At 38.1% G+C, this 24,464-nt stretch overlaps 1 protein-coding gene across 3 annotated transcripts in view; it reads left to right on the top strand.

Moving 5' to 3' along the window:
- The window catches only part of LOC126183396 (leukocyte tyrosine kinase receptor), a 974,779-nt gene that overhangs the window by 691,800 nt on the left and 258,515 nt on the right, over positions 1–24,464 (top strand). For all 3 annotated transcript variants that reach the window (XM_049925358.1, XM_049925343.1, XM_049925351.1), the window contains exons 16-17: positions 9,341–9,583; positions 12,961–13,068. In XM_049925358.1, coding sequence (XP_049781315.1) covers positions 9,341–9,583; positions 12,961–13,068 — 351 coding nt within the window. The remainder of the gene's footprint in view (positions 1–9,340; positions 9,584–12,960; positions 13,069–24,464) is intronic.

Genomic DNA, 24,464 nt, shown 5'->3' with positions numbered 1-24,464 from the left:
TGGCCGGATGCCCTTCCTGCTGCCTCCCAGAAACCCCCAGGTCAGAATTACTGTACTCCAGCTGTCTGCATTTAGTGTAAGCCATGTAATAGTGTGAATGTTTTCAAATGTCTGTGAGTCATGTAACTGAGTCAGAACGTGGGGACCAGCCCGGTATTCACATAGCAGGATGCGGAAAATCACCTAAAATCCACATAGTGGCCCTCATCGTTAATCTGCCGGGCAGATTCCTACTGGGGCTGGTGCGCTTACTTGAGTCCAGGAAGCAGCACGTTAGCACTCTTGGCTACCCTGGCAGGTAGTTTTTACCAAGACCTCTTGGGAGAAATTGGAGGAATTAGATTCCAAGTGTCAGCAATTCATTGAATGGCAAAACATCGATTTTTTAAGAGCTTGCACAAAATCTTCAGCATCAATTGCACTGATTAAATATTCCAGCAGCTTGCATCTGTAATGTTTTTTCATCGCATCAAGGACACCTTGTTCCATTGTTTTACATAGAGACATGATGTTTGGTTGGAGAGACATGACTTTGATATCCCCATCTTGTAGATCATCTGGGTTAGGAAAAGTGTTGTCCACAAGAAGTAGCCCTTTTCGAGGAAGTCTATTTTCTTCCATATATTTTTCTACAGCTGGAACAAATTCTGCATGGAACCACTCTTTGAAGATGGCACCGTTCATCCATGCCTTAGACTGATTCGTGTCCCACAATGGCAAAGGTTTATCAGCTGGTTGCCATCTAAATGCTGTTGGTTTTTTGGATTTGCCAATTAAAGTAAGGCGCAGTTTATGACTGCCAGTGGCATTACTGCGTGCAAGAACAGTAACTCTTCTTTGCTTTTTTATATCTGTCTGCAATTTTTTTTTTGTTTAGAGGCAAGGGTTTTTGTTGGCAACATTCTGTAATTCAATCTGGTTTCATCACAGTTTAAAGTTGATCGCCAGTATAACCTCCTTTGTTGATGATTGTGTGCAGTTTCTTTTTAAACTCAGCAATAGCTGCTTCATCTCCAGATAACGATTCACTAGTGATGGCAATTTCACGAATGCTATGCCACTTCTTGAACCGATTCAGCCAGCCATCACTTCCAAGCAATTCTTGCTCCTTTCCTTCTATCAGCTTGTAAAAAGTCATCACTTTTGGATGAAGTAGAGGACCTGAAACTGGCACACATTTGGCTCTTATTTGATCGTGCCACAAAAATAATGCCTCTCCTAACTGAGGACGTACACCTTTTCTCTCTCTCTTTTTTTTCCCCCTTCGAGATTTCACTGCACTGCCTGACACTTGGATGGAACAAAATTTTTCAGTTTGTGATCGATTTGTCTTCCAGTCAGCAAATGTATTCCTACTGATGTTCAAATCCTCAGCAACTTTTGCAGGTGGCTCACTAGCATCAGTTCTCTGCAAAGTGCAAAGCCAGTAGTCTCGTTCAGTGTTTTTTTACCGACACTCAATTGATTCTTTTATGGTTTTGGCTACTTTTATCTGTGCACGTTTTAAAGCATGTAGTGCGAGTACAAAATGTTAAATTCAAAACACACAGATGAATGACTTGACAACACTCGAGATGCAGTAGACAAAGCTTTTGACTTTTGCACGCTGGCTGTGGCACCCATTGAATTAAAAAAATTCAATACATCTCTCCCCACTCCCCTGCCCTACCCAAGTCCATGTTGCAACACAACTGTGCCTTCTATGTTCACTGTTACATTGGTAAATGCTCAGCTTCATCTGATGTACCGACAACAGGTGGAAAGTGTTTGGCGCTGCACTCTCATTGTCGCAGATAAGTTGAAAATTGTCAAGTGCTAGACTAGCTAGCCAAAAGCGTAGCTGCACGATGCGTCAGACAGTGCCAGTGTGAGCTGCAAAAATTGGAAAAATTTATTTGGATAAAGCGGATTTTGAACAAACATGATTTGGATATACGGGAGTTTACTGTATATAGATATAATGTATATACTAGTGTAACTTAAGTAAACATCTCATAGTTTAAGATCCCTTTCCATGTATATAATCCCTTAGCTTATCTTTGTCTGTGTGTATTGTGTAGATAGTTGCAGTTGTAGTGTAGACTTTCCCTTAATTCTCTATTTTCCTCTTTATGCAATAGGCTTTACAAATGCTACTGCAGGCTGTAGCTCATAGGGTTTGTTTGCTTTGGGTGCTCCAACACTCCCAGCTGGTGTGCACATGCTTGTGATTTGTTGAATAGCTTGCTCCCCAATGCCCTTGTGTTGCATCGCTCTGATACCACTTATGTCACGGTGAGTTGTGCATTGCATTGTGTGCTACTGTGCATTTCACACGTTCATTTATTTGTTTACAACTGGGCCACGCATGAGGCAAAAGATTGTATTTAGAGTATCATCATGTCTAGACACTTGAAAGTAAAATTCTTCCCTGTTACGTCCACTCATCTTTTTGTTTACACATTTGACATATAAGAAAAGCACAAACCAAAATTTTCCTTAACAACTGACAACATAAATTCTGGAATGTGATTTTCCAGTATTCTAAATCTAATATTATTATACATATATACAACTTAGAGGGTATACAGTTCTTCTTCAGTATATGAACATTCTCAAGTCTTTGTGTGGGTAAAGGCCCTTGTCTTTACACGTGTTCATGTTTACCAATCTCTATGCTCCTGGGTAGGGGATTTTAGTAATTTTGTATGGTCCGGTGTATAGTAGTTTCCACTTAGGGTTCAGTTTTCCAATTTTTGTGGATTTGGGACCTGTTCTAAGTAACACCTTTTGTCCTATATAAAATTGTGTTGTACATTTCAGCTTTTTGTCGTAAATTCCTTTCCTATATTTAGCCCAGGTTTCAAGGTTGATTACTGCTTGTCGTGTTTTATCATCCAGTGATAATTCTAGTATTGTGTCCTGGCACATCTCGTTTGTAGTCAGAATTTAATTTTAATTTGTTCCTTCAATGCTTTTCTTATTCTCAATCTCACGAATGTGTTACAAATACAACAAAGGTTTCATTAGTTTCTTGTGACAATAAAATGAATCATTTATCTAAAAAAAAGTTTTTTTTTTTTTATCTGAACAAATGAAAGGCCTGTTTATATTCCGCTTGGTGTTGTCCTGTCATGGTTGCTATTGATTAGTGGCATATAGCTGGGCGAGCAAATGATGGAAACTGATTAATAATTGCTGCTTGAATAATTACAAAAAATTAATTGCAAAGTTTAATTGAAAGAAATTGGATGGTACACATATCCTGGGTGAGCTTTAACTAGTACTAATATCAACAGACCTTCAATACATTTAAGATCAATATTCATCATTTAAGTTATGTACTTCTTCACATTAGTTCCATTGTGCATAGTACTGTTATGATAATGCTGATACAGGATTGCCCCTCCACTGCTTGCGCAAATTCCTCTTCTCTGCTTCGAACCTGTTGATGTAGGATTCTTGGCGCGGGCTAAATGATGAACAGACTGGTGTGATTGATGTAAATATATGAATAAATTGGCCTTCCTAATAACTTCTTTAACACTTTTTAATATACCAATATTATGAGAAGCAATGTTGGCACTCACCATATAGCAGAAGTGCTGAGTCACATATAGTCACAACAAAAAGACGACTCTCACAATTATAGCTTTCGGCCATTAAGGCCTTCGTCAACAATAGACATATGTACATGCACATGCGCCAACACACACACACACACACACACACACACACACACACACACACACACACACAGCCGGCCGCTGGTGGCCGAGCGGTTCTAGGCGCTTCAGTCTGGAACTGCGCGACCGCTACAGTTGCAGGTTCGAATCCTGCCTCATGCATCGATGTGTGTGATGTCCTTAGGTTGGTTAGGTTAATTAGTTCCAAGTTCTAGGGGACTGATGACCTGAGATGTTAAGTCCCATAGTGCTCAGAGCCATTTGAACTATTTTTGAACACACACACACACACACACTCAAGCAAACGCAACTCAACCATGAAGGCCTTCATCAACAACAGACAGACATAGGCACACGCACACACACCAGCACAAACACACACACACACACACACACACACACACACACGCACACACACAAAAGCAAATGCAACTCACACACAACTGCAGTCTCAGAGTCTCAGGCAACTGAAACCACACCAGTGTGGTTTCAAATGCCTGATACTGTAGTCATGTGCGGTGTGTGTGTGTGTGTGTGTGTGTGTGTGTGTGTGTGTGTGTGTGTGTGTGTGTGTCTAGCTTCCATGTATAAAAAGAATGAAGAAAGAAAAAAAATAATAACATGATTCATCGTAAGGGGTGTAGTCTCCACGTGACCCTTGTTTACATTTAGTAATTTTCTGCATCCTCTTCATTTACGGCTCCCACATCAAATGAAAACAAAGTGGATTTCAGTGGCCAGGAGCTATCAAGTGAATTAAAATACAGTCACATAATTACGGAATGCTGAATTATAATTTTAGTTTGTTTTCTGATTTTATTTCCACATTTTTGGCAGTCGAGCATTAATCACTGTTTAGAACAATGAAGTTATTTTTGTCGGTATGCTAAAGGAATTTGGCTTTTATTAATCTTTCCTGCTGAGGCATTACATTTATTTGAAATGAAGTGTTTCATTGGTCAGTTCCAGCTGTTCGATGAATTTCAGTTCCATAATAAAGAACCAATCATAAGACAGTACAATACAAGTACTCCAAGGAAATTTATGTCCAGAAAACCACACCGAAAATCTTAATATCAGGATGGTGCCTACATCATTCTGAATCTGGACATATGAATGTGCACTTCAAGCCAATTTATACATTTTAGTATGGCTTACGAAATTCTGATGCTCTTGGAGTATTCTCCGATTTCCTGCTTCTTTTATGACATAATGTAAGAGCTCTTAATGCTTTATATGTACAAATGATCTTCCTACATCATTGTAGCTGCACATGCGCAGTAGTGCCTGTTTTATGGTGCTATTTGGCAACTGCTGAAATGAAACTATTTCTAACAGGTCTCGGGAAAATATTGGGGATGGTGGTTTGAAAAGCATTACTTTCAAGTAATTTTCCTTTTACACAAAATGTATTATGTTACGTGTGAGAATTTGTGATGAATTTCTTAAATCACAGAGTGTTTGACTCATTTAGAAATTAACACTTCAAGGGCCAGCCACTTAAAAGAATTTCAAGCCCAGATGACCAGGCATTTATGTCATTATTTTAAGTTTTACTGGCACAGCTGTGCATCTTAAAGTGTAACGCATGTAAAGAAAGACCAATATTACTTGTGAAATCTTAGCTTCTTTTGTAGCTCATTAATCTTTGAGACCAATGTTATATGTGAAAGCTTAGCTTCTTGTGTAGCTACGTTATGTATATTAAATTAAACCATTAAGTTTTCCTCTTTATATGTTCACCCTGCTTTAATGATGTTGCCATTTGCTGACTAAATCACATGTCCTATGCTCTGAATATCTACTGTCCTCAGCTGGAAAGATCACGTGACTTGAGCTATGATTGGCTTACAAAAGGGCATCGCAGTTTCAATTTCAACGCTTTGGAAACCAATGTGCTATATTTGGGGGGATTTGAATTTATACCTTTGTAATATAAAAATATGCAGCGTAAATTTTTTGCTTGGTTCGTTTTGTAAAGTGCCAGGAAGTTGTACGCCGGTGTATAAAACTTCAATAATTTGAAGGATTGATAAGTTCTACAGTTCCGAGGAAATGCATGCTATCACTTAACACAGAAAAGGTGTATTTTCACCTGGGGAAAAAGTGTATTTTTTTAACAGGGAAAAATCTAGGAATTGTTTTTCCTAGTGTAAGTATACACCCTGACAGAGATCATTTAAAATTACAAAACTGTTCCTTAAATTATGCAGCACAATTTCAGTAATAAAGTTAAGCTTTCAAATGACAGTAACAACTATATTTACACTACTGGCCATTAAAATTGCTTCACCAAGAAAAAATGCAGATGATAAATAGGTATTCATTGGGCAAATATATTATACTAGAACTGACATGTGATTATATTTTCACGCAATTTGGTTCATTAGATCCTGAGAAATCAGTACACAGAACAATCATGTCTGGCAATAATAAAGGCCTGGATATGCCTGGGCATTGAGTCAAGCAGAGCTTGGATGGCGTGTACAGATACGCCGGTGTATAATTTCAACACGATACCACAGTTCATCAAGAGTAGTGACTGGCATATTGTGACGAGCCATTTGCTCGGTCACCATTGACCAGACGTTTTCAATTGGTGAGAGATCTGGAGAATGTGCTGGCCAGGACACCAGTTGAACATTTTCTATATCCAGAAAGGCCCATACAGGACCTGCAACATGCGGTTGTATATTATCCTGCTGAAATGTAGGGTTTTGCAGGGATCGAACGAAGGGTAGAGCCACGGGTTGTAACACATCTGAAATGTAATGTCCACTGTTCAAAGTGCAATGTGAACAAGATGTGACCAAGATGTGTAACCAATGGCACCCCATACTATCATGCCGGGTGATATGCCAGTATGACGATGACAAATACACGCTTCCAGTGTGTGTTCACCGAGATGCGACCATCATGATGCTGTAAACAGAACCTGGACTCATCCAAAAAAATGACATTTTGACATTCGTGCACCCAGGTTCATCATTGCGTACACCATCGCAGGTGCTCCTGTCTGTGATGCAGCGTAAAGGGTAACCGCAGCCATGGTCTCCAAGCTGATAGCCCATTCTCCTGCAAATGTCGTCAAACTGTTCGTGCAGATGGTTGTTGTCTTGCAAACATCCCCATCTGTTGACTCAGGGATCGAGACGTGGCTGCACGATCCGTTACAGCCATGAAGATAAGATGCCTGTCATCTCGACTGCTAGTGATACGAGGCAATTGGGATCCAGCACAGCGTTCTGCATTACCCTGCTGAACCCACTGATTCCATACTCTGTTAACAGTCATTGGATCTCGACCAAGGCGAGCAGCAATGTCGCGATATGATAAACCACAATCACGATAGGCTACAATCTGATGTTTATCAAAGTCGGAAACGTGATGGTACGCATTTCTCCTCCTTACACGACGCATCACAACAACACATCACCAGGCAGCGTCAGTCTACTGCTGTTTGTGTATGAGAAATCGGTTGGAAACTTTCCTCGTGTCAGCACATTATAGGTGTCGCCACCAGCGCCAACCTTGTGTGAATGCTCTGAAAAGCTAATCATTTGCATATCACAGCATTTTCTTCCTGTTGGTTAAATTGCGTGTCTGTAGCACGTCATCTTCATGGTGTAGCAATTTTAATAGCCAGTAGTGTAATATGTATCTGAATGCAATAATAAATATTCAGCATGTTTTCTTTGTGTTTATATCTCATTCAACCATGTTGAACTTTTGTTTTACTTATTTACTGTGAGTTACATGAGTCTATTAATGTAGCAGTTATTTTTGTAGTATACCTAACTAAGCAAGAATCATTTATAAATGAACCACTAGCACTGAAATTTGGTCAAAATATGCTTTACAAGGGTGATCAGAAAATTTCTTGGCCTGATAGTCAAATTAACAATTTTTGCTTTCAAAGAAGTTTTATTTGTCTGTATGATCTCCTCTAATATTAATACATTTCATCCAGCAGTGTTCCATTGACATTATTGCTTCTCTGTAGTGTTCCTGCAGAAGTGTTGCAAAGTACCCACCACAGCCACAGTGATATCTCAGATGGACAAAAAGCACCAACCAGCAAGGAATTTCTTCAGTTTTGAGAATAGATTGAAGTATGAGGGAGCCAAATCTGGGAAATAGGGTGGGTGTTCTAACACTTAATAGTGCAAATCCCAAGTTTACCCACTGCCAAGTCATTTTTGTGGGCAGATGCAATGCAAGGACCAGCTCCATATGGAAGATGATTTTTCTTCTTCTTGAGGCCATGTCTGTTTTCACAAATCATTGCATTCAGTTTTGTTAGAAGTTGAGAATAGTACTCCCCAGTTTTTCGTCTTACCTCTCTCAAGACAGTCAATCCAAAAATTCCTTTCTCATCCCAAAACATGGATTCCATGTTCTTTTATTTATTTATTTATTGTTGTTATTTATTTATGATTATTATTTTATTTTTTATTTATTTATGTTGGAAATTAGGTGGACTGATAAGGTAAGGGATGAGGAGGTTTTCCACAGAATCAGTGCAGAAAGGAACATAGGGTGACAAGAAGAAGGGACAGGATGATAGGGCATTTATTAGGTCATCAGGAGATAACTTCCTTGGTACTAGATGGTGCTGTAGACGGTAAAAAAGCAGAGGAAGACAAATATTGGAATACATCCAGGAAATAATGAGGACATATGATGCAATTGCTATTCTGAGTTGGAAAGGTTGGCACAGGAGAAGAATTCTTGCCAGGCCACATCAAACCAATCATAAGACTAATGACTCAAGTGCAGCAATCTCTGGGAAAGGCTAAGAACTTTTCAGACAACCCAAAAAAAGCCAGCTTGAAAAAGAGAGAACAATTTGAAATATAAAGTGACGCATTCTGGAGAAGCAGCTCCAACCCGGAGTGTGAGCAGTAGCTTGCTTTCTCACTGCTATTATTTAATTACAATGAAATTTCTGTTATGAAAGATTAAATTTTATGTCCTGTGCTGGATACACAACTGAAATAATGAACCCATAATAAGGCAAATGATCCCTCTCTGTTAATGTGAAACCACAATGAAAATTATTTGAAATAATTGATGTTAGTTTTAATATTGTGAGAAGGATTTTTGACTTTAGTTTTACTTGTGCACAGGACACAAATGGGCAGTGAGTAGTTTAAATTCACAGTTATTTATACAGTTACTCACAGAGATGTTTTTTTTTTTAATTTTATCTTTTATCAGAGAGCTACATAAACTGAATAGTATAAAAACCAAAGTTCTCTAAGGAATTTCTCAAGTGTCTTTCCATTTATTTATGTTTATTAACTTCTTTTGCACTTCCTGTCCTATATTCACAGATAATCTTTCATTAGTCAGGGTTGTTGTAATAATATCGTCAGTATCTACTGATTGAATGGTAAAACAGAATAATTGAAAGAATAGTATTTCAAATCTAAAATGGTGTCACTTATTTCTTACTTTATCCATGTACATGATCATGTGGCTCTTTATATGAGGCTGAGGCTGGAATATTTCCTAATTGTTATCAAAAGCAAGTCAGTGCCGAACCATAAGAAGTACAATATTTATGAAGAAATAAATCTTATCTATACTTCCCAGTTGTGGTGTGCCTCTCTGCATACTGCCATATCCCTCTTGTGTGCTTGTGCTGGTGTTGATACAGTTACATGTTTCAGGTGGAGATGTTTGGGATAATGAAACAATTGATGGTGAAGGTGGCTACTCAATTATTGGTGATGGAATAATGGGCAAGGTAGAGGCGGGGGCACATGATGGTCCTGGTCAAGTGATTATCATACCTGCAGTTTCTGGTTGCAACTGCAATTACCGCTGTATTGCTCTTGATGAGCACCGGCATAATGTACGCTGCATCTGCCCAGACAACTGGGCAGTTGCAGCTGACAACATAAGTTGTGTGCGTAAGTATTTTTCCTTTTGTACTCTTTTTTCATATTTTTACCTTAAAATCATATTATTTGAGTATTAATTTAAAATGATACATGCACCCACTTAACACTTTGGAGACTGGCTGCTTAGGAGTATATCGGGCCTAGGGAACTGGCCATATATGCCGTTATTTAAAGTATTACTGGCACCTGTGTAATCGTTGTGTCTTAAAAGAGTTATACATACTAAAGTAAGTCCAAGAATCATGATTTATTTTTAATATTTGCTGTAGTTCTTTGATAGATTACAAATTTTAAAGTAAAGATGACAGAAAATCTAATTATCCTACCAAAAAAAAAGTGCAAGGTGAGTTATTGATGAATTTCTTCCTCTTGAGCTTCCAGAATTCCTTGCTGACTCAACAAGCATGACATATTTGTAGCAGAACTCAGCACAGTGTGAAGTCTAATAAGCAGATGTTTAAAATTACATCAATGCAGTCATATTGGCTTGGCCACTTTCAACAGCAGTTGTTATTTTGCTGATGTTTATTTCGAAATAATTCTTTGAAAATGACAACAGAAGGCAGTTATCAGTCTAGCGACAGCTAGTGAGGTATCTCTAGAATGCTCTCATATGAAATGAGTCCAGTTTTTGAGTAACAGATGGCTCACGCATCGAGAAAATTGTGGCCCAACTTATATTTGAATGTGGTCTTTTTAACACAAAGTTTTGGCCCAGGAAGTTGTCAGGGCTGACCTCCAAAGTGTTAAAAGTTTCAGTAAGCTAGAGGACAGTATTTTTGGTGATATTAGGTATCATTTCAGCAAATATATGACCAGATTTACATAAGGAGTGGAATGCTGCCATATACAAGAAACTGTTTTATAGCTTTGTTATTATCCAAACATTGTTTCATCATTTCAGTGGCAGTTTTTTTATTTTCTTTGTGAAAAATTATTGTTACTTGTTAACCTCTTGTGTAGGTTGTATGAATGTGTTGCTCAAAAGTATTTACAGTCATAAAAGAGCAGTCAGTAGGTGCCAAATATTTTGTACTAGTTTCATACAATACCCAGTTAAGACATACATCACTAAGTTGTGCTGTTATAAGTTGTTCATTTATGCTATGCTTGAACATTTAGATCTGGGATGCTAAATTTGAATATAATAATATTTATTTATTTACATATCTCACGTGACGCTATCTGTTGTGTATGCTGTTAGTTTTACATCTACCACACATATTACAGTTTGTGATCTGAAAGCAGTGCAAGATTTTAGCATGTTACTTACTGTTTTTTATGTTGTGAACTTTCTTGGGATCATGTGATTTCAAATTAATTTTTGTTAGAAGTTGTTGCTAGTTTTAAAAATTTTTAATTAACTATCTGTGTCAATTAAGTAGTGATTTTGTGCTATGAGATGATCAGCAAATGTTGAGTGGGACCCTTTAGTTTTTAACAATCTGAGATGTTCTGCATACCTACATGTTTAGTAAGCATGGAAAATAAGAAGAGCTGCAACGTCTAAAAGGTGATTAGTTTTACTTCTGTGTCTCAAAATTTTGGAGGCCAATCAAATGAAAGTGGCCAACTGCAGAGCAGCATGGGTATAAGTAATTGAAGAAGCGAAGCAAAAAGTAGCTTAATAACAAATGGAAAAAAATAACAGAATATGTGAGACATTGCAAAGAGATAATGAAGTGCAGAAATGCATGTAAAATCAGTAGTAAAAGAGAATAGAAAGAAAACTGAAATAGAGAAACAGGTGCGAAAAGAAGAACAAAATACAAGTGTGAGGAACCAGGGTAATTGAAAATGATAATAATGAGTGATAGTATCTGGCAATAAGTCTGCAAGCTGAGGAGGTAATGATTTGGAGGGTAGGAAAATGGGGAATTAAATGTCAAATTTCTTTTCAGTCCCAAAGCTTAAGTTGTGGATAAGTAAATCAATAATAATAGACATGGCATAACAAACCCCTAAATACACTGATGTAAATTGAAAAATGTCGGTCCTGAACGTAGTATCTCCTGGAATGATGTTTTATTCAGATATTCTACAGATATTGCATTTGTTCATAACAGCAGGGTCAAATATTTGCAAACATACTCTCTAGAGTATTTTGTATCATTATCATTGTCAGCAGCAGCCATTTGATGCCCACTGTTGGATGTACATGCCAGAGGTATGCAGTTTATAGTGGCTGTGTGGGAGCAAATGACACATTTGAACATGCAAACTGGAAGAAATCAATTTTTTCCGATTGATACCTGTTCAGCAATTCCCCCAAAATCTTATGTGACTTGACCAACATGACTCACTAATTCTGTTATACTTAAAATGTGAAGCCAGAATTTCAAAAGTTGCAACCATCTTCAAAACCAATGATTATCACAAGAAAACCATGGAAAAACAGTACAACAATACAAGGTCAACATGGATGTGAGACTGTATCATCAGCACATTGCCATTCTACAAATATGTGCAGAGATGAAAAAATTACTCATTTTCCTCATTAAATGCTATTCCAGAGTTTTATAAAATAACATATGGTTTGTCTTGTACAATGTCTCAAGTTAATGCAAAAACATGTAAAAAATTATTAAATAATTCCCTTATGCAGTTTATGTCATCATCATTTTTATTTTTATCTAGTTATTTTTCTTGACAGCTTAAAATTATCTGCCAGACTGTGACTTGAATTTGATGTTTATGTTTTGTTGATGGTGTCCAACAAACTGCCATTTGAACGTACCCCAGATACATTTCACAATTTCAATCTGGAGTCTTATCTTGTGCAGTTTCCCAGTTGTTATTGCATACTGACTGTACCCAAGCATATTACAATGTAATACAGATGCAAACATCCAGCATGAAGTTTTTGTTCACAACTATAGTCTCACCTTGCAGTTGTTGAATGCAAAACATAGATATGAGAACTCCACTTAGACTGTAGTCAGAAATTGAGGTTTTCATTTTCTGAAAGTATTACATATAATGCTGACAAGATAAAAATCTATTTACTGTTTGTCAAGCTAGATAAAATCCCAAGAGAAATATCCATACTAAAAACGTAGTACACATGCTGTTTGATTGTTTTTAATTTGATGTTTTGCTTCTTCCCCTGTGTGCCTGTTCTACACTTTTCCCTTTCTTACCTTCAGCTCCTGGTGCAGAAATCTCAGTCTTCATTAGCTGTAACTGTGTTGCGGTCCTTTTGCCCCTTACCCACTTTTACTTTTAAAGTGATTGGCAATATGATGCCTTTTATTTCCGAGCTACATTCATAAATTTTGCATTATTTTGTTAGTTTATAATTGTACTTGTCATAGAAATTATATTTTACTCTTTTTTCTTGAAATTCTTCATCAGTGTGATGTATAAGCTTAACGCTTTTTGTAAAGTTGTTCCAGACATAACAAGTGATTGGACATCAATCGCATATGTTGTTTTCCTGGTTGGTTCCATACTTATGGCATTCGTCAGCTTGGGAATGCTGTGCATATTCATGTGTAAGTAAAGAATTTTTGTGCAAGTGTAATGTTTTTGGTACTTCCAATAAAGTGAAAGAAGGCAAGTATTTGTAACCATAGGGAACTGAAAATATTTATTAACGTATCTAACCTTGTCATACATAAGAAAATAAATATATCACAGCATTTAAATAAGAAATAGAAATTTTGCTTACACAATGAACAAATTTATCATGTAAATCGCCACAGAACAGCTTTACATGAAAAAAATGCACTTCATGCTGGGCTGAAGCTAGCCAAAGCTGTACCAAAAAGCTTCACAGTCCTTCCTACTGACAGATTAAAAGACCAGCTAAAAGGAATTCTAATTGAAAACCCTTTTTATTCCCCAGATGGGAATTTTTTGTGAAAAGTGCTTTATAAGTGTGCCAAGCTCACAGTTTCAAGTGACTCACAACTGATCTAATGTTGATAACAACAATTTTTGTAATGTTGTTATTTGTATAATACAAAATGTAAAATGCATCAAAATAATATCAATTTTTGTAACATTGTTATTTGTGTAGTACAAAATGTAAAATGGATCAAAACGTAAAATTTACAAACAAATCTTAAGTTTGTAACTTATAAACTGACATATTCAGAAGAATAATCTGTATGATGTCCTGAAACTATATTATATTTGAGGATTGTGTTTGATTATTCAGCATTTAGTAAACTTTATTATTATTATTAATTGGAGATGAAATCATTTGAAACTACATTATTTCCAAACAAGTGAAAACTGTGGATCACCAAAATGATGAAATTTTGCATTCAGTCTAAAAAAAGGCGCTGAGCACTATTGGACTTAACTTCTGAGGTCATCAGTCCCCTATAACTTAGAACTACTTAAACCTAACCAACCTAAGGACATAACACACATCCATGCCCGAGGCAGGATTCGAACCTGCGACCGTAGCGGTCGCGCTATTCCAGACTGTAGCGCCTAGAACCGCTTGGCCACACCGGCCGGCGCATTCAGTCTAATTCAGTTCAGTCTCTTTATTCAGCCATTAACAATATACATTGTGTAGATGTTGCCAGTTTATAGCCTGCCCTAGTGACAGTAAAGTTCCTTATATTTAGATTGTTTAAAAACTTACAAGTAAATACTGTCATCTTGCTTCAGTATAAGTAAGTAATTGCATTGCATTCTAATCAAAAAATATCCAGTCTTTGTGTAATTTTATTTTCACTACATATCTTGCTTTGTTTCCTTTTAATGGAATCTGAACTTATTGAATCCATTTTGTATAATCACATTCAATTATTTCCTAAATAACAAATCAGCCATTTTCAATACAATCACTAAGGTAGCAAAGTGACTTTTTTCTCTAATATGTTCCCCTATTTATCTAAATCTAGATTCTTTGTTTCTGGTTTCAAAAAATTGCTTAATCAGTACTTACATATGTCTATCTGTTATTGTATTCTATGTTCTGTATGCATTGTACCATAGAGAATGTTTCCTAAGATACATTTCCACTTATGCTTATGCTATTGGCGACACTGTAACTGTCATGGAGGCTGATGAACTTTGTTTGAGCTAGTTCCTTTACTTTGTTTTTGGTATCAATCAGCATGCACCTGACAGATAACATAATTGCCTGTTAATCTTGAGACTACAGCTCACTTTTTATCTGTATTGGTTCTCAAATAATAAATAAATGGATTTGAAAGAGGTTTCATCTTGAACAGTTTTCTTCCTTGTCACCCATACATGTTTGGGTGAAGTAGTACAATCATTAGTGAGTTTGTTTTTATTTTCTACTGAATAACAGGTAAAAATTACAGTTGATGTATTGTGTTCATTATATTCTTAATATTTTTAACAAAATATAAATTTTAATTCTATATACTGTAGTTGCTGTCATCTGGAGTATAGCTGGTATTTTAGTACAGTTTGTCATCTGCAACTACTAGGGATTTCTACACAGTACACTACTTATATTGAAGGGAAATGTTAGACCTAAAATGAAACTATTTGTGTTTTTTAATGTTGTATTACTTTACTGTAATTACACTCTGAGGAAGGGAGGGAGAGGGGGGGGGGGGACAAAGGAATTTTATGAATGAGGTGGAACTCGGTAGATGTGATATACGAGTACAAACAGGCAAATTTTTGAAAGATTTCATGATGCCCTTCAGTTGCCATTCTCTTTATTTCATGTAAAATTATAGTTTCAGCGTTAGGCCCTTTTCAAGTATTTTATAGATGACTTTTTTAGTAGTACATTATGTCATGTATGTCATTGCTTCTGTAATTTACTACTAAAAAAATCATACATAAAATACTTGAAAAAGGCCTAAGGCCGAAATTGTACGATCATACATGAAGTAAAGAGAATGGCAACTGAAGGCATCATGAAATCTTCCAAAAAATTCATCGCAGCTATGGACCCTATTGCATTGAAAATTATAGAAACAGACAAATGATTACAATTTCAGAAAATATGGATAATTTATTCAAGACCTCCACAAATTGAGCAAGTTAATAATGCATTGGTCCACATCTGGCCCTTATGCAAGCAGTTATTCAGCTTGGCATTGATTGGTAGATTTGTTGGATGTCCTCATGAGGGATATTGTGCCAAATTGTATCCAATTAGAGCATTAGATCATCAGAATCTCTAGATGGTTGGAGAGTCCTGGCCATAATGCTCCAAAAGTTCTCAGTGGGGGGAGAGATCCATCGACCTTTCTGGCCAAAGTAGGGTTCGGCAAGTGCGAAGACAAGCAGTAGAAACTCTTGTTGAGATGGCAGACTAGGATGGCTTACCATGAAGGGCAACAGAACGGTATGTATAATATCATCAATGTACTGTTGTGCTGTAAGGGTGTCACAGACGACAACCAAAGGTAACAAGGTCACCAGATCTCTCCCAAAATTGAGAACATTTGTAGCATTATGGCCAGGGCTCTCCAGCCAGCTCGGGATTTTGACAGTCTGATGCAGCAGTTGGACAGAATTTGGCACGCTATCCCTCAGGAGGACATCCAACAACTCTGATGTTCAATGCAAAGCTGAATAATTGCTTGCATAAGGGCAAGAAGGGAACATGTGCATTATTGACTTGTTCAGTTTGTGAAACTCTTTCTCTTGAATAAATATCTGATTTTTCAGAAATTCTAATTATTTGTTTGTCTGTAAGAAAATTATGAAAAGGATAGTTGCTACTCACCAAATAGTGGACATGCTGAGATGCAGATAGGCACAACAAAAAGACTTTTCAGAAAGCCTTCGTTGAAAATAGACAACACACACACACACACACACACACACGCACACATACACACACACACGCACACATACACACACACACACACACACACACACACACACACATGCAAACGCAGCTCACACACACATGACCACAGTCCCAGCAGCCTATCTGTGACTTAGCATTCCACTGTATGGCAAGTATCAACTGTCCTTTTCATAATTGTGTTACATTCCATGCTGGATTTTCAACTATTTTTGTTTGTCTGTATTTATACATCACTCCTAACAATATCTATCCCACTCAGCAAATTCCTTCAATGTGTGTTATTTTTTTCTCTAGGTATGTAATTACAGTAGGGCAATATAGCATTAAAAAGCACCAACAGTGTCATGTTAGTCCTAACTTTACCTTTAATATAAGTAATATAGTCCTAAATTTTCCTTTAATATAAGTAATGTACAGTATAGATATCCCTGTTAGTTGCAGATGACAAACTGTACTAAAATATCTGCAGCACTGCAGATGACAGCAGTTACATGAATAATAGTATGTGCTATTCAGGTACATATTTTGTTAAAATGTTATGAATACAACTACTACAATCCTAACACTGTATATACTATAATGCAGTTCATTGCACTATTTGGCATGATAGCTTGCTTTTGTATTTAAGTGAACATAATTTTTCCTGTTAGTTGTTGTAACCTATAGCTGATCTTCATTGTTACAAATTCATCATGGGCACTCGTTCCCAGAAAGGGCAGGTCTGTTTCTCACCAAAAAATGCTATGTGTTTCTATCATGAGTGTGACAAGTTATACTCAGTGGTTTCTAGATAATGCTTTTAGCTCCATTCCACAGGAAATTTTTATCTTTCAGCTAGTAATTGTAATTTTCTAGCTTATTATGAGATCATTAAAATCTCTTTCAACCATTCTGGCATGATCAGGAATATGGTCACTAGTGAAAAGAGGTTGTGTTAAAATGTAAGAGTTATTTCTTAAACAGTACATACAATGTTTCATTTACTTACATGTTTATTTATTTTGTAATATCATTTTATAGACCTCCAATACAGTCTCCCTGTTACCATTGACCTAGTTCAGACACTGGAGATGATTTGTTGTTCTTTCCAGAACACTATCCCTGTTCATATTTTGAAGGCTTAGGTAACAGCATAAAGCTCGCCACCCAAATGAACATGATATTCATATATCAAACAGTGGAAAATCCAGGATCTACATCTACATATATACTCCGCTAGCCACCAAGTGGTGTGTGGAGGATGGCACAATTCGCGCCAAAGTCATATTTCCCCGCCTCTGTTCCACTCACGGATCGCACGAGGGGAAAAACAACTGTCCAAACACCTCAGTATGAGCCCTAATTTCCCTTATCTTTGAATGGTGATCACTGCGCAATTTGAAAGTTGGTGGTAATAACATATGCTCTACATCCTCGGCGAAGATCGGTTTTTGGAATTTTGTGAGCAGCCCCTTCCATTTAGCATGTCATCTGTCTGCAAGTGTGTCCCACTTCAAACTTTCTATGAGATTTCTAACACCCTCGTGATGGCTGAATGTACCGGTCATGAAACTTGCCACTCTTCTTGGGACCTTCTCAATCTCTTGAATCAGACTGAACTGGTAAGGGTCCCATACAGATGAACTAACGTATTATAAGCAATTTCTTTTGTTGAAGGACTGCATCGCTTCAGAATTCTACCAATAAACTGCAATCTAGAGTTCGCCTTGCCCGTTACTTGTGTAATTCCATTTGAGATCATTTCGAATAGTCACACCCTTGTACTACTGCTTCCAGAGACTGGGCAATTATTTTGTTCTCATACATTAATGGGGATTTTTACTAATATTGAGAGATAACTGCCAGTTATTACACCACACATTTATTTTCTGTAAATCCTCATTGATTTGTTCATAACTTTCACGAAATACTACTTTCCTGTAGACTACAGTATCATTGGCAAACAGTCTAATGCTCCTGTCAATACCATCAACCAGATCGTTTATGTAAATCGTAAAAATCAGCGGACCTATTATGCTGCCCTGGGGCAAACCTGAAGTTATGCTTGTTTTTATTGAAGTCACCCCATTCAGGACGACATACTGCTGCCTGTCTGTTAGAAAACTTTCTATCCAACCGCATATGTCAGCACACAGACAGTAAGTATGCACCTTTTGGAGCAAGTGACAGCGCAGATCTGAGTCGAATGCCTTTTGAAAGTCGAGAAATATGGCATCAACCTGGGAGCCAGTATCTAGAGCCTGTTGTATATCATGCACAAAGAGGATCAGTTGTGTCTCGCAGGACCCGCTCCTAAAACTGTGCTGGTTTCTGCAGGTGAGCTTCTCAGAGTCTATAAAAGTCATTATGTCTGAACACAAAATATGTTTCATGATTCTACAACAAATCGATGTCAGTGAAATTGGCGAGTAATTATGTGCATCCGATTTTCTACCCTCCTTATAGATTGCTGTGACCTCTTCCAGTCTCATGGAAATTTCTGCTGCTCCAATGATTGCTGTTAGATGATGGATAAGAATGGTGCTATATTTGTAGCATAGTCAACACATAATCTTACAAGGATACCGTCTGGGCCAGATGGCATCTAAGGATCTTAACTGTTTTACAATCCCAGATACACTAAACACTACGTCAGCCATCCTTGCATTTGTTCGATAATTGAAAGGGGGAATGGTGCTGCAGTCCTCTACCATAAATGAGTTTTTGAAAGCTAGGTTTATAATTTTAGCCTTCTGTTTATCATCATCTGTTACATTACCCGTACTGTCGGCAAGAGAAGGTATTGAATTATTTGTAGCGTTCATAGATTTTACGTATGACAATGTAAGGAAAGTTGCCACTCACCATATAGTGGAGATACTGAGTTGCAGATTGGCACAACAAAAAGACACATACACACTCACACACAGTCATGTAAACACGACTCACACACACATGACTGCTGTCTCAGGCAACTGTAGCCACACTGCAAGCAGCAACACCAGTACATGATGGGAGTGGCGACTGGGTGGGGGTAAGGAGGTGGCTTGGGCGGTTAGGGAGAGGGACAGTAGGCTAGGGAGTGCACAGGAATGAGGTGATGAGAGGGTAGGGCAGCTATGTACAGTGAGGAGGTAAGACGGTGGGCAGGGCGGAGGGGGAGTGGGGAGGGGGGGATAGTGAAAAAGGAGAAAAATAAAAAGACTGGCTGTGAATGGTGGAATGAGGGCTCTATAGTGCTTCAGTGGCAACAGGGAGGCTGGATAGGTGAAGACAATGAGTAACAAAGGTTGAGGCCAGGAGGATTACAGGAATGTAGGATATATTGCAGGGAAAATTCCCACCTGCGCAATTTAGAAAATTTGGTGTTGGTGGGAAGGATCCATCTGGCACAGGCTGTGAAGCAGTTGTTGAAATGAGGTATGTCGTGTTTGGCAACATGCTAAGCAACAGGGTGGTCCAGTTGTTTCTTGGCCACAGTTTTTCGGTGGCCATTCATGTGGACAGACAGCTTGTTGATTGTCATCCCACATAGGATGCAGCACAGTGGTTGTAGCTTAGTTTGTAATCACATGACTGGTTTCACAGTTAACCCTGCCTTTGAAGGGATAGGTGATGTTTGTGACCGGACTGGAGTAGATGTGATGGAGGTTGTATGGGACAGGTCTTGCATCTAGGTCTATTACAGGGATCGGAGCCATGAGGTAAGTGGCTGGGAGCAGCGGTTGCATAGGGATGGACGAGTATATTGTGTAGGTACGGAGGACAAGTGGAATACCACTGTGGGAGGAGTGGGAAGGATAGCGGGTAGGACATAACTCCTTTTAGGGCTTGACAAGAGGTAGTCAGAACCATGGTGGAGAATGTAATTCAGTTGCTCCAGTCCCGAGTGGTACTGAGTTATGAGGGGAATGCTCCCCTGCGGCCAGTTGGTGGTGGCACAGGAGATTTGTTTTTGTACAAGGTTGGGAGGATAATTATGGTCTGTCAAGGCTTCAGTGAGACCCTCACTATATTTTAAGAGGGACCGCTCATCAGTGCAGATGCAATGACCACTGGTGGCTAGGCTGTATGGAAGGGACTTCTTGGTATGGAATGGGTGGCAGCTGGTGAAGTGGACATATTGCTGGTGGTTAGTAGGTTCGATATGGGCAGAGATACTGATGTAGCCATCTTTGAGGTGGAGGTCAACATCTAGAACGGTGGCTTGTTGGGTTGAGTCGGAGCAGGTGAAGCAAATGGGGGAGACGTTGTTGAGGTTCTGGAGGAATGTGGATAGGTGTCCTCACCCTTGATCCAGATCACAAAGATGTCGCCAGTGAATCTGAACCAGGTGAGGGGCTTAGGATTCTGGGTGTATAGGAAGGATTCCTCTAGATGGCCCATGAAGAGGTTGGCATAAGATGTTGCCATGCGGGTGCGGATAGCCATATGTCTGATTTGTTTGTAGGTAATGCCTTCAAAGGAGAAGTAATTGAGGGTGAGGATATAGTTGGTAATGGCGACTAGGAAGGAGATTGATGGTTTGGGATCTGTCAGGCTTTGGGAAAGGTAGTGTCCAATAGCAGTAAGATCAATGGCATTAGGGATATTAGTGTAAAGGGACGTGGCATCAATAGTGATGAGCAGTGCACTGTGTGGCAAAGGAACAGGAAATGTGGCGAGTAAGTGGAGGAAATGGTTGGTATGTTTTATATAGTAGGGTAAGTTCTGTGTAATAGGTTAAGGTGTTGGTTTATGAGAGCAGAGATTCTCTCAGTGGGGTCGCATTAACCGGGCACAATGGCATGTCCTCAGTGGTTGGGTTTATGGACTTCAGGAAGCATGTAGTGGGTAGGAGTGCAGGGAATGGTAGGTGTGAGCAGAGAGATGGACTCCAGAGAGAGGTTCTGGGACGGGCCTAAGGATTTGAGGAGTGACTAGGGATACTGTTGGATTTCTGGAATGGGGTCACTGTGGCAAGGTTTGTAGGTGGATGCATCTGACAGCTGGCAGATTCCTTCTGCCAGGCAGTCCATGTGGTTTAAAACAACAGTGGTGGAGCCTTTGTCTGGAGGTAGGATTATAAGATTGGGGTCAGTTTTTAGATGGTAGAGTGCAGTTCTTTTTGTGGATGTAAGGTTAGTTTGGATGTTGACGGATTTGGGGAATGACGGTGAGGCAAGTTTCGAGGTTAAGAAATTCTGGAAAGTCAACAGGGTATGATTTGGTGGCAGTGGTGTTGGATCACAGTTGGATGGAGGAGTGACTGAGTTAGGCAAGGTTCAACATTGGTCTTTGGTTGAGTCCGATTTGTAGCGTTGCTCTTGGGGAACGAAAATAAAAAGAACTGTTACTTTTTTTTTTAATGTCGAAAAAGTGAATATTTTGGTGGGCCACTTGGCAACAGAATCAGGGATTGATTACACTATTATAATAACATACGTTGAGCATTAAATACCTGAATAAGAGCAGCATATTGATATATATATATATATATATATATATATATATATATATATATATATATATATATATATATATATATTTGAGATCGTTCGGAAGAAACATTATCATTTCTCTGAATTTTTATAGTCGCGATGTAGTCATACCCGGATCAACACTAAGGGACCAGAAGATTTATAGACTTTAAAAGAAATGCAACACTACACAATTAAAAAAAAGGAGTTGGTTCAGAAATAATAGGAAAACGATAATGTTCCTTCTGCCTCATGCTGCATTCGGCCCATCAGCGTGATCGTATTTCTGGTGATGAAGTAACACAAAAATAATTATCATACAGGTAAATAAGGAGATGGAATCATCAAGGTTAATTTACGAAAATAAGCACACTTATCTTTAACACACGTTTTTTTAATGCTACGTACCTTTTTATATTAAATTACAATAGATGACCATTGTGGTTAGATACTTTATACATAACAGGCAAAATGTCCTCTTGACGATGTCTGTTCGATATCAGTTACAAGAAACTACATGTTTTCTGATTAAAAAAAAAAATAACAATTAGCATATTCACTCAATACTTTCACATAGAATATAAAATACAGTTGCGGAACGCAGCAAGTCCGCGTCCGCCTCTCAAGGAATACAAACAGTAAAAGGTGAGGCGCCAAAAGCCTCATTTGTCTTGAAACAACAGAGTTCTTTTTTTTTTACACCATTAATCGATACATGTACATAGAGATTTACTGGCACCGCGAAAGAACGGCAAAGATAAAGAATAATAGATTCTGTCACTGCTATGCGATGGTTCATTTCTTTTACTTTACAATTGTTCGATAACTTTAGGCCATCAGGCGTTTACTATTGAGCGTATATTAATGTTTGTGAGGCGAAAATTACTAATATTACACTGCCTCCCATGAGGAGGGAAGGAATACCGAAGGTATTACTTTCATCCTCATGCCCATTGGAATATTTGTAATTTTCGGGTGTAACATACAGGTTATTAAAAATTTCATTTTACATTCATTTCATAATAAAAGAATTAACGCTTCAATTTGTAATTACTGACGATGGATCATTGTGAATTTGTTCTGTGTTTCTATCAGTGTTTGCATGGATTCAGTCTTTCTTGATAATTCTTAAAATTAAGGCTATAAGTACACATATTTACAAACTTTATAAGGAAATAGAGTCACACTTCATTTTTCAACGTTGCAAAAGTAATTTGACTATCACAACTGGTACACAACTTTCTGTTTTGACTGTATTCATTTTATTGTCATCGTCTTGTCGATTGACTGCCTTGTCCGTTGTCGCACTTAATTATACATTTATTTTCGTCACACATACACTATTTATGATAGACTTGGATTGTAGAGCGGCCACTGGTGATGGCTTCGACAAGGAAGTCCATATCTTTCACTTTCAGGGCTCGAGTGTGGCTCTCCGAATTATTTCACATATGAAACAGATAAAGTATCTTATATTAGAATAGCTTACAAAACTAATTTTATATACATATGGGATGGGATTTAGGAAGGATCGGATCCTTTGACGTAGTTTCGTGTGCTTATTTTCATTCGTATCGTGACCTTTCGTTAAAGTTTACATTTCAACAGTGTTCAGAGATGACCTTGTGACTTATCTCTGTGTACAATCAGTCATTATACTAATTACGCTAACTTCTCTATCTTAGAGTCTCTCAGAAGGTTTATGATACATACAAAATGCTTTCAGTACTGGGTGTGAATGTTTTTGCTACAGAATGTAGCGCACAGCAACTGTGTTGGCGGTTGAACGTTTACATTATTTCGTCACGTGGTGGCTGTCCGCCTCCACTGTTGCGAGCAATCTTGAAATTCAGTCTGTGCGCGCGCACGTGACCGGAGCTTTCTTGCAGAGCGTTGATTTCGCGCTTGAGGTGCCGTGCGTCGCTTTTGTTCGGCGGATCGTGGCTTTGTGCTTTTTAGATTGCTGGAGGGAGCTTCTGCCACCGAAACTGCCTCATATCACTTCCTGTCCACTATCCAGTTACGGATTCACAGGTAAGTGGTAGCTACCGCTGCAACTGCACGTGTGGAATGACACTGATTATTACACACTGCACACATCAATGAATTTTTTTACACATATGGTGCAGTAGAATACTGCCACTGAAAATCGTCGAACTTTAAAACTTCACTTGCACTGTGGTGAGCGTCTGCGTGAACGGTGTATTAAAAGAAATTCTCGCTTCATAACATCACACGGTGTTTACAAGTTGATTTACATACTAATATTTACAAGAGTTCATTTAAATCGAGAATTAATCTAATTGACCACTTTGAATCAGAACAATTGTTTCTTAATTAGTCTTTTTTTTTTTATTTATGCCTACGGTCACAGGTAGGCTATTATAAGTCCTTTTTCTTTGACCAAATCCATTCCAATCTCCTTTACAAATTAATTTCATTCATAGTAATCTTTATCACGCTTGCTTATTCATTTTGTAGGCCCAATGCATTTTTTTTAAATTGCTCGTTTTATTTAGTGACTTGTGAGGGGAGCTTCATTTATGTCAAAGTTTCTCTCGAATGTGCTTGTCTTTAAAGAAAGTTCGAGGACAGATTTGAAAATAGCAATTCCGCCTCGGGATTTCGTGTAGAAATACAAACAGTCGTAAAAGAAAAGTGGGCAAAGCGGGCCTACTCACAGATC

This window comes from Schistocerca cancellata, chromosome 1, assembly GCF_023864275.1.
Source record: "Schistocerca cancellata isolate TAMUIC-IGC-003103 chromosome 1, iqSchCanc2.1, whole genome shotgun sequence".
NCBI lineage: Eukaryota > Metazoa > Arthropoda > Insecta > Orthoptera > Acrididae > Schistocerca > Schistocerca cancellata.
This window is presented reverse-complemented; position numbering and strand designations above follow the sequence as displayed.